The sequence below is a fragment of the Sprattus sprattus genome (genome assembly GCF_963457725.1).
Source record: "Sprattus sprattus genome assembly, chromosome: 2".
NCBI lineage: Eukaryota > Metazoa > Chordata > Actinopteri > Clupeiformes > Clupeidae > Sprattus > Sprattus sprattus.
In genome coordinates, this window is record NC_137921.1 from 47,563,461 (window position 1) to 47,576,645 (window position 13,185).

Sequence of the window (13,185 nt, forward strand, 5' to 3'; positions counted from 1 at the left end):
CAGCAAACAGGAGAGGAGAATAACCCCATATACAGATGCCAGAGGGTGGAGAGGTGGAGGACGAACACGGCCGATGTTCAGCCGAATGAACCCTGTTCAAAAACAACACCACCAAAAAGTCCTGCTCCTTTGCTATTGAAGCTTTCATTTCAGATCAAAGTCCGCAGCAGGTTGTTGCTCTTAAAAGCAACTTTTGGAAGACTTTGCATTTCCATTCTGCAGGTCAATCAACTGTTTGAATTCCTTTCGTGCATGACTTCAAAACAAGTCGGGCCCAAGGGCGCTTCCAAAGTAAGCAGCCCTCCATCCTGCTCCCGGCGAGAGGAAAATAAACGCGAGTGTGTGGACAGGCCTTGGTCTCAGGCTCCAAAGGGGCCAACGGTGGGCCACAAGAGCCGCGGCGACGCACAGGGGATTCCTCTGCTCACCTCATCAAAGTAGAAGAGCACCTTCCTCCCGTCCACCTCGTACCGCTTCAGTCCCACTCGCTTGTCCATCAGGAGCTGGGAGGAGAAACGGGCGCGAGAGAGGGAGGAATAAATCGAAGAAGAGGGGTCAGAAGAGAGGGAGGAATAAACGGAAGAAGAGGGGTCAGAAGAGAGGGAGGGATAAACGGAGGAAGAGGGGTCAGATGAGAGGGAGGGATAAACGGAGGAAGAGGGGTCAGATGAGAGGGAGGGATAAATGGAAGAAGAGGGGTCAGAAGAGAGGGAGGGATGAACGGAGGAAGAGGGGTCAGATGAGAGGGAGTATGGGAGGAAAGGAAGGACAGGAAGAAGGACAGAAATAGACAGAAATTATAAATCGTGAAACATCTGGCACATAACTGATCAGAAAAGATTAGATGACAAACAATGTACACTTCACGTTACTAGTGGGAACACAGGTCACTGTATTACTGTCTCTGTATGATGAATTGGACGGTCTGTCCTCAGTCTACACTGCTCTTGGTCTTTGACTGCTCTTCATTTAGTTTGGATCTGCACTGCATCCTCTGTCATTCGGCTTGGCATCCACAGTTAGCCATTTAAACAGATGTTGTTATTCAAACAGACTCAATAACAGCAGCTAAATAAAGACATACATAAATCACTTTCAGTAGTGTAAGACCCCTGGGAATTGAACTTGAGGAAGCATCATACAGTATTTTTACACCAACTGAAATCCACTAAGCAGGTTCAATACCTCTGCTGTTCCTGACTTACTTCAGACTCGTCACACAGAAAAATGATACAATGCGTAATGTACTACAAAAGCCCATTTCCTCCAGTAGATACTTCCAAGACCATGTACAATGTTAAAACTACATGTGTTTTATGCCAGTGAGCTGCCTTTTTTTGTGCCTGCTCAATATCTATTCTCTGTCAGCACTGGTTCTGTTGTTAGCGGGTCCACCACATATGTCAGTCCTGAATCTCTTCTCCCCTCTGCTCCCTCTGCGCCTCCTCTGTTGCCGAAGAGGTGGAGGAGGAGGTGGCTGGAGCCACTTTGCTCCAGTGCATATGAGTGTTGGCTGACGGACAGCGGGGCCTTGGGCCCGGGGCCACAGCACAGGCAAATGCCAGGTCTGATTAGCGGGGGCATGTTTACGGGACCTCTGTGACCACGCAGGAGTCTGTTGGGGGGTGTTAACTCTTCCCACGGGGCCGAGCGAGAGGTGGCTGTCCAACTGGGCTCCCTGTTTACTGCAGCCCCCCTCAGCTTGAGCTGGCGCCATTATGTGTTTGTGTGTGATGTGTGTGTGTGTGTGTGTGTGTGTTCCTTTCAATATAAGTGTGTGTGTGTCTGTGTGTGTGTCTGTGTCTGTGTGTGTTTATTTGAATCTGTGTGCGTGTATGTGTTCATTTGAATGTGAGTATGTGAGTGTTTGTGTGTGTGTGTGTGTGTGTGTGTGTGTGTGTGTGTGTGTGTGTGTGTGTGTGTGTCGGGGGGTGGGTGGGTGGGTGGGTGTGTGTGTGTGTGTGTGTGTGTGTGTGTGTGTGTGTGCATGTATTTGTGCATCCATGTGTTTGCATTTGTGATGGGGAGTGGGATCTTCATTGCAGCACTGGGGGACATATGCTATCAAACATGTTCAAACATTTCCCATTTCCTTCCCCTGTCCAAAAACACACTTGTCACTCGCACTGGTGTCCCGTAACGGGGTGTGTGTGTGTGTGCTCCAGTCTTCCTGACTCCTAAACACGACCTGGGCTTGTCTGAGCGCCCCACTCTCTCTCTCATAAAGCTCAGCACAGCACAGCAGCGGATGCTGGATCTGGGAGCCGACGGGGAAGCCCTGTTTGTTAGCAGCCCCAGCTCCAGGAGCTGACTAGGGGGAGTGGGCAGGAAGAGTGAGTGGTCGGGTCTCTTTGTGTGAGGGGTGGGATTGTATGGCTCCCCAGGTAGCCTGGGAGGTTTATGGGCACACAGGACAGGAGACAGGGCCCTGTAACTGGGCTCTAATGAGGGACAGGCAGGCAGAGTAGGAGCAGGGGAGGCAACAGGGGCTAACACCTCACCCCAAAAACACATTTACACATACACGAGTCCTGTACACACACTCATACACGTTACGAGCAGTGTATATACAGAGACTCTATGCTGAAATTGAGAAGAATGTGTATGTGCGTGTGTGTGAGTGTGTGTGTGTGTGTGTGTGTAGAGGTGTGTGTGTGTGTGTGTGTATATGTATGTTAGTAATGGGATGGTAAACAGTGTCGACCCTGGCTCTGACTGTCATTCCTAGTGCTGGGGCCCTGCTGGGTTAAGGTCTACGGAGAGCCCCACTAGCACATACAATCTCATATACACACACACACACACACACACACACACACACACACACACACACACACTCCCATACAAATACACAAGCCCAGTAATGGCACTGGAGGGGCCCTGGCCTACAGCCAGGAACATTCGTTTAACACAACAATGAACTGACCTTTCAAAAATATTTGCACAACCACACATGTAAACACACACATGAATACGATCTCTCTCTCTTTCACTCTTTCTCTATCTCTCTCTCTCTCTCACACATACACACACACCCAGCCACCCACACACACACACTGTCTTACATAAATCTTTCTTAGCTTGTTCCTAATTGAAAAGTTAATGAGATAAGCCAGTGTGTGTTTGTGTGAGGTGGTAGGGGTTGCTGATAGAAGAGACCAGGCCAGCGGGACGAAGACGGATGATAAATACAGCGCCATGCCGCCTCCTCTGAAATGGCCTCCAGATGCCTGTCTCCTTCAGCTCAGAGCGCAACACACACACACACACACACACATCAAACACAAATGAACATTCTCCCTCTCTGACCTCACAGGTCGTAATCTTGGGGGGTTGGGTGTCTGTGTGTGAATGTTTGTGTGTAATGTGTGTTGTTTTTGTGTGTGTGTGTGTGTGTGTGTGTGTGTGTGTGTGTTTGTGCATGCTTGTGTTTATGTATTTGTGTATGTATAAGTGTCTCCTACTCTCTCCAAACTTTCCACATCAGCACGGAACCCAGATAGCAGTGGAACCTCCAGGACTGCCATGTTGGATGAGCCTGAGTGTAGCCACCTGCAGAGAGAGACAGAGTTGGCGAGAGAGAGAGGGAAAGGGAGAGAGAGAGAGATAGAGGGAGAGAGGTAGGGAACATAGATGGAGAAACAGAAACCTCATTATCATGTGATTAAAGTGCATAGATCGGTCTTACAGTTCAAAAAATAGTATTTAATTACAGTGTTGAGGGTCTGTTACAAATGTTTATTTGACATTTAGTAGATGTGTAAAGAACCTTCCATGTAAATCAAGCAAATCTGCAGCATGTGTTCAGTGAATCCTCCTGCGATCTATGTCAAACATTACTAAAGCTATGCTCGCTGGGTGTACCTTGCACAGGCCTCCAGCGTGACGCGGTAGTCTATGTGGTCCTGATGGCCGGCGGGGTCCTCGTCATCGGTGGGCGCCCGGCGCTTGCGACTCAGCTCGGAGCGGTTGTCGGCCCGGGAGCGGGAGCGAGCTGACGGGTGGCGCGGTGAGGGTGAGGGGTGGCGCTCCCGCCTGGGCTCCTTCAAGTCTACCTTCAGCTGGAAGGCAGGCTTGGCCACGGGGTCCGGGACATTATAGGAGACATCGATCTAAGATGAGGGGAGAAAGACAGAGAGAAACAGTGAGAGATAAATAGAGAGAGAAAGTTAAAAATACTGCAGGTACAGTGTATAGGATTTAGGAAGATCTTTTAGCAGAAATGGAATATTCTTTAGAGTATAATCACCTGTATTTACAACTCATGTTTTTGTTAACTTTGAATGGGCCCTTCATATCTACATAGGGAGTGGGTCCTATTCCAGACTCTGCCATGTTGCACCGCCATGCTTCTACAGTAGCCCAGTGCAACCAAACTCTAACACTGGCTCTAGAGAGGGCCTTTCCTGTTTGTATGGCAACTGACGGCCACTGTAGCTTATCCTACAAGCTTGGAAAGGGAGGGGTGACAGAGGGGTATTCGTTTGGTTGCAATCATCTGCAACCTTGCTGCTAGATGCCACAAAATCTTACACAATGCACCTTTAAGAGCTACTTCAATTGGGTCATAGAGGATGTCCTGTGCCTTTACTCCTTCCTTTCTCTCTCTTTTTCCTGTATTTTATGGACTACAGCATTCCATCAAAGATGGTATCTTCTGCTATAGTGAAACTTACATAGCCTCTTACAGATGTCCAGTCATACAATGTGGTCTCAGATTCTTAGGGTCTAAACTCTGTGACTGCAGACCACATAACCCAGGCAAAGAGAGAGAGAGAGAGAGAGAGAGAGAGAGAGAGAGGACTACACACACACATACACACAAGCAGAGATAGAGCGAAACAAAGACAGAGAGAAGGGAGGGCTGAGGACACAAGAGACCCAGACAGATTGCACAGATAAAGACGAGAGGAACGTGAGGCAGATGAGTTAGACAGGGCAGCATATCTGGCACATACTCCACTCTGCCTCCAGGTCAAAGTCCAAGCGTGAGGGTCTTAACTGTGGCTGCCTTCAAAAGCGCTTCGGGCCTAAATCAGTCTCTCACGGGGGCTTGGCAGCCATGCCGGGGCTAAGGGGAGGGGGGGGGGGGGGGGGGGGCATTCTGTCTCTCCTCCAATGGCCACCTGGCAGCAGAAGGCCTCTGAGATTGGAGATCTGCTCTCTGGACATGGAGAGTACACCGCGTTCTGCAGACGCAGGTCCTCCGGGGAGTACCTGGCCTGTGGTTGTTTGTGAGCCCTAGCTTGAAAGGGCCTTTTGTTTGTTAAAGCGACAAGGTAAAGGGAAAACAGCATCCTATCCAGGGGGTCATTGGGAAGAAACAATCCCCTGGTGTCCAATTGCCTAAGTTTTACCAGATCTCCCCAATTTACGGGCAGGAATTTGTACATTAGTGGGAGTGAGTCATGGAAATGGAGCTGGTTCCCTCTGGAGCTGGAGAGGGGCTTGCAGAGAGAGAGAGAGAGAGAGAGAGAGAGAGAGGGGTGATCTTACCTGCATGAGACAGCAACCCTCTCCTTTAGCGCTGACAAACAGGCCTGTGGGGATGCTGGGAATCTGACAGATGAAAAGAAAGAAAGAAATATGAAGGAAGAGAGAAAAAAATTACTTATTACCTTATAACTTATTGGTAATAGGAAACAAAACTTTGCCCAAATACAATACAGTTTTGGAATGTTACATTTACTTTGCATTTATGCACACTTTTCTATACAGTCACTTCATGCATAGTCAATGCAAACATTCATCAAGTCATCTACTACCAAGGAAACACATACATGACCTTGGCATTGCTACAAGCAAGTTCTACCGGTTGAGTCACATGAGCAAGTTATGTAACCAGTAAACGGGTCCAAATGCCACAGTCAATCAGGAAGCAAGGTCACAGGCCAAGGAAAGGCTCCATGACGACGCAAATGTCCATAGCCCTGCATGGGGTTTCTGTATTACCTGCCCTATGAGTTTGTGGGCTGATCTACTGACCGGCTTCCAAGGAAAAGGCCATAATCTCAAACATACACAAACATAAACCACATATCATTAGTTTATACAAGAATCCATACAGGCCCTCAATTACAAAAAAAACACGGACACACTCCACCCTCACACACAAACAATTACTGTCATTCATCACTGAAACAAGAGAAACTCCCTTCCCCCCAGGTGTAGACAACCCGTGCACTCCGCATGACTGCAGCTATGAGCTCGACTTTTCCACTTGGGGGTCAAAGGTGAGAGGAGCGCGTGTGCTGGTGGGTGTGTAAATCCCATCAAGCCAAGGTGGAGGTCAGGACAAGAGGCACTACATGTTGGCCAGATGATGTCATTGTGGCATATACATGGCCCGAGGTTGGAGACTACACAGATGTCATGCATGACATAGGCATGTGAGGGCTGCAATAAGTTCTGTCTGTGTGCCATCATACAAAGTGGCAGGATTGGCGTTTGTGAGAGGTGGTGTGATTTAAGGCGATGTATTTTAAAACAGATATAAATACACACATATTCCAAATTATGAAGTTTGTCATTTGAGAAGAAAGGGACTGGGATTGTGTTTGTATGTGTGTGAATGTGTGTGCATGTTTTCATATATGTATATGTGTGTTGACGATGTGTGTGATAATGACCACAGTGTCTGCGTGTGTGTGTGTGCATTTGAAGACTGCAGTGTGTATGTTCCTCCAGCAGGGGTCCCTGCTAAATGGTGGAGGGGTTTGTACCGTGGCACTTTGCAGGATCTTCTTGTTGTCCCTCTGCAGCTCGAAGGTCTCCTGGAAGTCCAGGTTGGTGGAGGCCAGAGAGATGGTGAGGTTCACTCCCCCCACGTAGGACAGGATGGCGTACTCAGAGAGGGCCTGCAGGGCCACACATGTGTCCTGCCACACGAGAGAACCACAGCAACCATCAGCACAATGGCTCTTCAAGCATCTGACAAAGACAGCACCACTAACACATACAAAGAAACATATACACACCGTAACTCTTATCAACACAAAAGGTTAAAAGAAGAATGGAGACCTACACTCTAGTTGCCAATTTAAACTAACTAAACACAGAGTTAAAACTAAAGCAGTCTAATCCAGCAATTAATCTTAGCTTCATGAAGGTTATACTATTCAGTATTTGTTTAAACTTATTAAGAGAGATGTTGATTCGACTGTGTATTTATTTTGGAGGCTGCAGTTTGTGGTGTGGTTGTATTGTATTCTATTGCGTTGTAATGACACGTGTTTCGTATAATTTTGACTAACTCATTTTAATCAGTGAGGCTAGGCTAAAAAACAGGAACACCTTTGTATTCAAAACAGTTTAACAGCACCACAAACTACATCATCCTGAACATCATGAAGCGGTATTTATTGCAGGACTGTATTAAACTGCATAACTTTTCGCTATGTGCACCTAATAAAGGGCAGATGAGTGTATATGAAGTTTCAAAGACCAACAGATCAATGAAAGAGTGAATGAGAATTGCTATAATGAGAACGAGTGAGTGATAAAGAACAATGATTGAACAAGGGCTGGAGAAAGAGGGGCACCTGAGTGGAGGAGAAGCCCCCCAGGGCGTTCCTCTGCTGGGAGAGCCATTTGACGACGGGCAGAGCAGAGGCCACATCACCCAGCAGCGTGTAGGTGAGCAAGCCGTACGCCGTCATCTCTACCTCAGCAGACACCACTGAGAGACAAAGAAAGAGGAAACACAGACAATAGGGAAGAACGGTCAGAAAAGAGAAGAAATTGAGTTCAGTTCCTCAAAGGTCTCACAGCGTTCACTCAGGCGGCTTCCCATGTCAGTCTCTTTTGATTGGGTTTGGGTTTACACATTCAGAGCAGGCACCTGACTGCAGCTATGAGCTTGACTTTTCCACTAGGGGGTCAAAGGTGAGAGAAGCGACAGGGTTTGGGTCTACACATTCAGAGCAGGCACCTGACTGTGAGAGTCCATCGCTGAATCCCATGAAGGTGTCCTCATCTGTAACCGTGCTCCCAGTGAGACTCCAGTGGGTAAAGCCATCTGAGGAGACAAAAGTGACCAAACCAAACCGAGTCAACCACAAAGAAAAAACACAATACCATTCCCACTGAAAACAAAACAACAAATTCCCAGGCTATATCAAATGACTCTCCACAAGAAATATTGGCTATTCATTTATAGCTATTGTTTTGAATGTTTGTAATAAAAAAAAAAAAAAAACATACATGCACACACATACACAGGCAGGCAGTATATTACCTTGAGTGATGGCCATATGGTTGAGGCGGCGGAGAGCGAGGGGTGCGTAGGGGCTTCTCAGCAGGGCGAGGGCATAGGCTAGCAGGGCCGTGGTGTAGGGGTCATCAGCCGAGTATGTGTTACTCTCCAGGAAAGCCTTCGCTCTGGCTACTGCCATCTTTTCCTCCTGAGAGAGGTAACGCACACAGTAATCTTAATCTTAGTTTAACTTCTTCATTAGTTTTAGTTAACTTAAACTTGCGGACATTAAACTTTATCTTGTCGAATATTATTGCAGAAATAGTAAAAAAATTGTTTTGCTTTAAGCCTTTGAAAAAAGATGAAACGCAAAAAAAAACACTGAAAATGAGTGAGGGCATTGCCACAGTGATGGCTTTTGCCTTTTGGGAACCTGGTGAGATCTGTCTTACCAGGAGTGGAAGGCTAAGAGTGCAAATTAGGACCATGGAAAAGAAAAGAAAAGAAAAGAAAGGGATAAAAAAAAAAACCAGGTGGTTTCTCACAAGTGTGTTTCATGCCGTGCCTCTGAAATGGACATTAAAGCTGAGCGCTGAAATGTTTGAGATGGTTTCACCGTGACACTGCCTCCCCAACCTCCCAGACCTTCAGGCTGACAGACTTATCAACAAGTGTGAATGGGTTTTCCTCGGGTTGCCATGGCCACAGGCACTTTCATGTCTTCCAGATGTATTCTCTTCCTGTGCTAGCTGGATTATAGTCTTCAACAGCCACTCACTCTAATGCGAATTGTCGTCTTTTAATGAGGAGAACTGAAGAACAAGAGGAAAGAGGGTCTCTTTGATGTGAAGTTGACATGTCCTTTGACTATGTGTTCAATGGGACAGGCAAAGTTTAAGTTCTGCCAAAGATCTTTAAAGGACACTGTAGTTGCAGGAAGAAAGACAAAAAGTAAGGTTGAGACAAAGGGCAGAAGGCGCAATAATCCCTATGAAGTCTTTCACAAAATCCTATACAGGGCACCATGTGAATGTATAACTGACTTATTTCAGTAACTTGTTCAGAGGAACCAACTTCACATCCAAATCACTGAATCTGAACTCTTAGAGATCCTTCGCCAAGTTTTGTTTAATTGCGATGGCACTTAACTCAGTGTGCTAGACTGAACGAATGACAGGTTGACTCTTATGTGACTCCAAAAGAAAACCAGAAGTCTGAAGTACAGTAAACAGGAATGTGAGAAATGATGTTTGCTCCGAGGAATCTATTACCTTGTCTTATTATCATAAATCTTTAATCCAACCAGAGTGGTTTGATATTAGATATGATTAAATTACCATTAGCGAGAGAAAAAAAAACACTCAAGCTTTGCCAAGAAAGTATCCATCTTCTGAAAGAAAGGGGTGAACTTTTAAACTTACAACTCTGATACTACCAGCAAAGGGCTGATCTGGAGGTGATGATAGGGGGTGTCAGTGCCTGTGAATGCTCACTTCAAAGAGGACTCTCTTGTTCTAAGACCGTGTCTGCTCTAGCTGAGGTAATAGGCCTTTGTTATCTCATACTCTTGTCCTCTTGTATGGGCAATGGCAACAGGGTGACTCTGTGAGCTTCTGTTAAACATTCTAGAATCTCTCACCTCTGTGTCGATTCCGGTCTCCAGCAGCGCAGCCACCACATATGCAGTCAGGGAGATTTTTCCATGGATTCCCCCCTGAAATTCAAATACAAGTAATTTGTGTTAGAACCCATACTCATTTGAGACACGATTATGACAAACTTTAAAGAGGGAAGCAGCTATTTACAGAGGAGGAGAATGCTACCCTATTAATCCTTTAAAAAAACGTATTTTCTTGTTTCTTCAGGGCTTTTTCTCAAAGCTATGCAGACTAATAGAAATACTTGTTCTAGGGGCAACAAGAAGGTACGATCTAAAGGCACTAATGAAGGCCTGGGCTCTAGCTGCCCCCAAAATATGGCAGGGTGATACATGGGTAATCACACTTTGCTCAAAGCAAGCCCACAGGTGTCAGAAACTCAAAACCAATTTCTCTCGCTAACAAAGGAAACATTCCTAGTCAGAGCACATGGTGTGTTTAAACTCTTGGAGTGTACCTGCAGGTCTTTGTTGAGTATCCTGCCCATGGCAGGGAAGGAGCCCTCCTCTTTCTGATGAGTGATGAGCCAGGCTTTGGGGGCTCGCAGCTCCTCGGGGTCGATGAAAATGAAGCCCCGTGACTGAGCAAAGGACTTCAGCACAAATGCTGTCAGCCTGGCAACAATACACCAGAAAACATTTTATTAAATATAGTTCTTTTATCACTATTTATTATTTATTCATTTTATTATTTTTCCATGGTTACAATCATTTTTAACTCATCTGAAAGACTAAGATCTAATTTTATGCAGGGAAAACCCAATTTTTAAAAATGCTATGACATTCGGACTTGAGTCATTCCAAAGTGTGCAATGCATCTCCTCTGCAGGGACAAACCCATAAAAACTCTAGTAGGTTGTTTTTTTTATGGATAGGAAGTATGGAGACATTGATGGTCTTGGGGCCAAGCCTCCATCAACACAGTATCTTGCAGCTGTTCCATCCCAAGAATGTCATATTTAACAATGCCAAATCAAGTATGTTTCTGCCTGCCTGGATGTTTTGAGCGCATTCCATTCCAGTCTGGGTTTTTGTGCAACGCGGAATTGGTATTCCTAGATTGTGAGGGAAGGGTGCCCAAGAAGGCCCTAGAGAGCAGGGCTAGGATAAATGACGACTCACTCCTCACACTACCAGCCCCACAGAAATTAATTCCACTTCTCTCAAAACACCCATCCAAAACACAACTGCCTATATCCTCTGTAGGCGTTGCCATACCAATAAACCCATCATTCCCTGCTCAACCTCACAGGTAGTCTCCAGCCATCTTCTTACCTTTCACTGTAACAGTTTTGATAACAGCAGCACTGTAAGTGGTAATGCACTTAAAGCAGCATAACGGAACAATTGCTAATTGCTAAAACTAGCGAAACCTCTTGAAATGTGCTTACTTTGACACTTTGACAAACTAGTTAGTCAACAACTGTCCTAACACAGTCAAACATCAAGGAAGTGCAACACAAGACAAAGCAAGACGGCAAATAAGCTACTTACTAGTTCAGCAGACAGTAGAAACCGGGCTGATTCAGGCAAACCTACATAACCCAGTAATATGCATACAGACCCCCCCATGGCAATGGCACGGAAGCGATTCTCCACATTAAAAGTAATTGTAGCGCCCCAATTTTTTTAAGCTGTTATTTTAAGGTAAAATCTTAACCCTAACCCTGAAGTACAATAACTGCATAATGCCACTTTAAAACCACAGTAAAATCAAAGTTTTTGTCTTGCATGATGGATTCCATGCACATATAGAGATTCTGTTACCCTTTAGGAAGAACAACAAAGAACAACTAGAAAATGCATTTCCTGAAGGAAATACCAGTGCATGAAATGCAAAAGTTAGGAAAGGAAGAAGAAAAGAAAGAAGAGTGAAAGAAGGAAAGAAGAAAGGAAAGAAGAGTGGAAGAAGGAAAGAAGAAAGGAAAGAAGAGTGAAGAAAGGAGAGAAGAGAGGATGAAGGAAAGAAGAGTGAAAGAAGGAAAGAAGAAAAGAAAGAAGAGTGAAGAAAGGAAAGAAGAGTGGAAGAAGAAAAGAAAGAAGAGTGAAGAAAGGAAAGAAAAGTGAAAGAAGAGTGGAAGAAGGAAAGAAGAGTGAAAGAGAAAAAGAGAGTGAAAATATTGAAAAAAGGAGATAAAAATGGAGTGAAGAAGAGAGATTGAGTGTGAGAGAAAGTAGACTGAGAGGGATAGAGAGAAAGATGGAGAGATGGATAGAAAAAAAGTAGAGAATGGAAGGTGTCTTAATGTTCCTAGTTACAGTTAAATTGAGAGGGACAGAGAAGAGGTTCCTTTGATTTGGCGCAGCTGTCAGTGAAGCACAGGTGCAAGCCAGTTTAAAGACCCTAATATGATGTCATAATGGCCCAATGTAAGTCAATGGGAAAATTTCGATTCGTTTTTATTTAATATCTTAAAAAGTATAAAGTTTAGAAAACTTTATACATAAGTGTCCTTTACAAGACCTACGCGACAAAGTTTGAATGAAGTTTCTACGTTAAGCGGTTCGGGCTGAATTAATCGCAGAAAAAGGTGAGAAGAATAAGAAGAAGAAGAAGAAGAAGCCTAGGAATAACAATAGAGGGCATTTCATGCATTGTAATTAAATGAGCGATTTGCACCCAACCTCTGGCCAAGGTTTACTGTTCTTTCTCTAGCGCAGTTGCAACTTTCATGCTGAAGTGGTTAATTATATTGCAGCCCAAAGTTTCACAGAAAGGGAATGCATCCGGTTTTCTTTTCATTTCCTACACATGTCAACATGGAAAATACCCGATGCAGGAAATTGGGAAGATGGCCCAGATGACAGTTTTGGGAGTCAGTTTTGTGCCCAACTGACAACCAAGACGGGGAGGCCAGAGTGCTCAATATGTAATCTCTGGATCGCACATAGATCGCTTTAGTAAGAGACTGAATTGATTGGTTCAGCCATGGCCCTCAGCATGGACAGCCTCTTTTGTAGCTATTAGGTGATCTCATCTAGTGCATCTACACTCTGCACTGTGCTTGTTGAAGGTAGCATAAACCTCCAAGCTCTGTTAGACACTTGGTCTCACCTAGTCTCATGTGTGCACTGCAGATACGTTTCCTAACAAAGCAGTGGTGTCGTTCCAAAGTTATATATGTTGGGCTACTTGTTGGCACTAATGGCACTGATCCCCAAGCAGGGAGAGTTCAGGCCATTCAAGATATCAAAGCCCCAACTACCATTTCAGAGCTCAGAGGCATCTGTAACCACTCAAGACAGTTCATTGACCATTGGACTATGTTGAGATCACCAGACCACTTACTAAGCTCCTCTGGAAGGACAGGGTGTTCCAGTGGGGAACGAGCCA

General features: G+C 45.3%; 1 protein-coding gene across 1 annotated transcript in view; it reads right to left on the reverse strand.

Moving 5' to 3' along the window:
• Positions 1-13,185, reverse strand: part of cpamd8 (C3 and PZP like alpha-2-macroglobulin domain containing 8) — a 47,564-nt gene that overhangs the window by 7,403 nt on the left and 26,976 nt on the right. Inside the window, exons 28-37 of the mRNA XM_080860756.1 lie at positions 10,310-10,466; positions 9,834-9,908; positions 8,237-8,402; positions 7,931-8,017; positions 7,542-7,678; positions 6,723-6,878; positions 5,497-5,559; positions 3,865-4,112; positions 3,465-3,552; positions 429-503 (exon numbers count right to left, since the gene is read on the reverse strand). Of these exons, the coding sequence (XP_080716882.1) occupies positions 429-503; positions 3,465-3,552; positions 3,865-4,112; positions 5,497-5,559; positions 6,723-6,878; positions 7,542-7,678; positions 7,931-8,017; positions 8,237-8,402; positions 9,834-9,908; positions 10,310-10,466 (1,252 nt within the window). The remainder of the gene's footprint in view (positions 1-428; positions 504-3,464; positions 3,553-3,864; positions 4,113-5,496; positions 5,560-6,722; positions 6,879-7,541; positions 7,679-7,930; positions 8,018-8,236; positions 8,403-9,833; positions 9,909-10,309; positions 10,467-13,185) is intronic.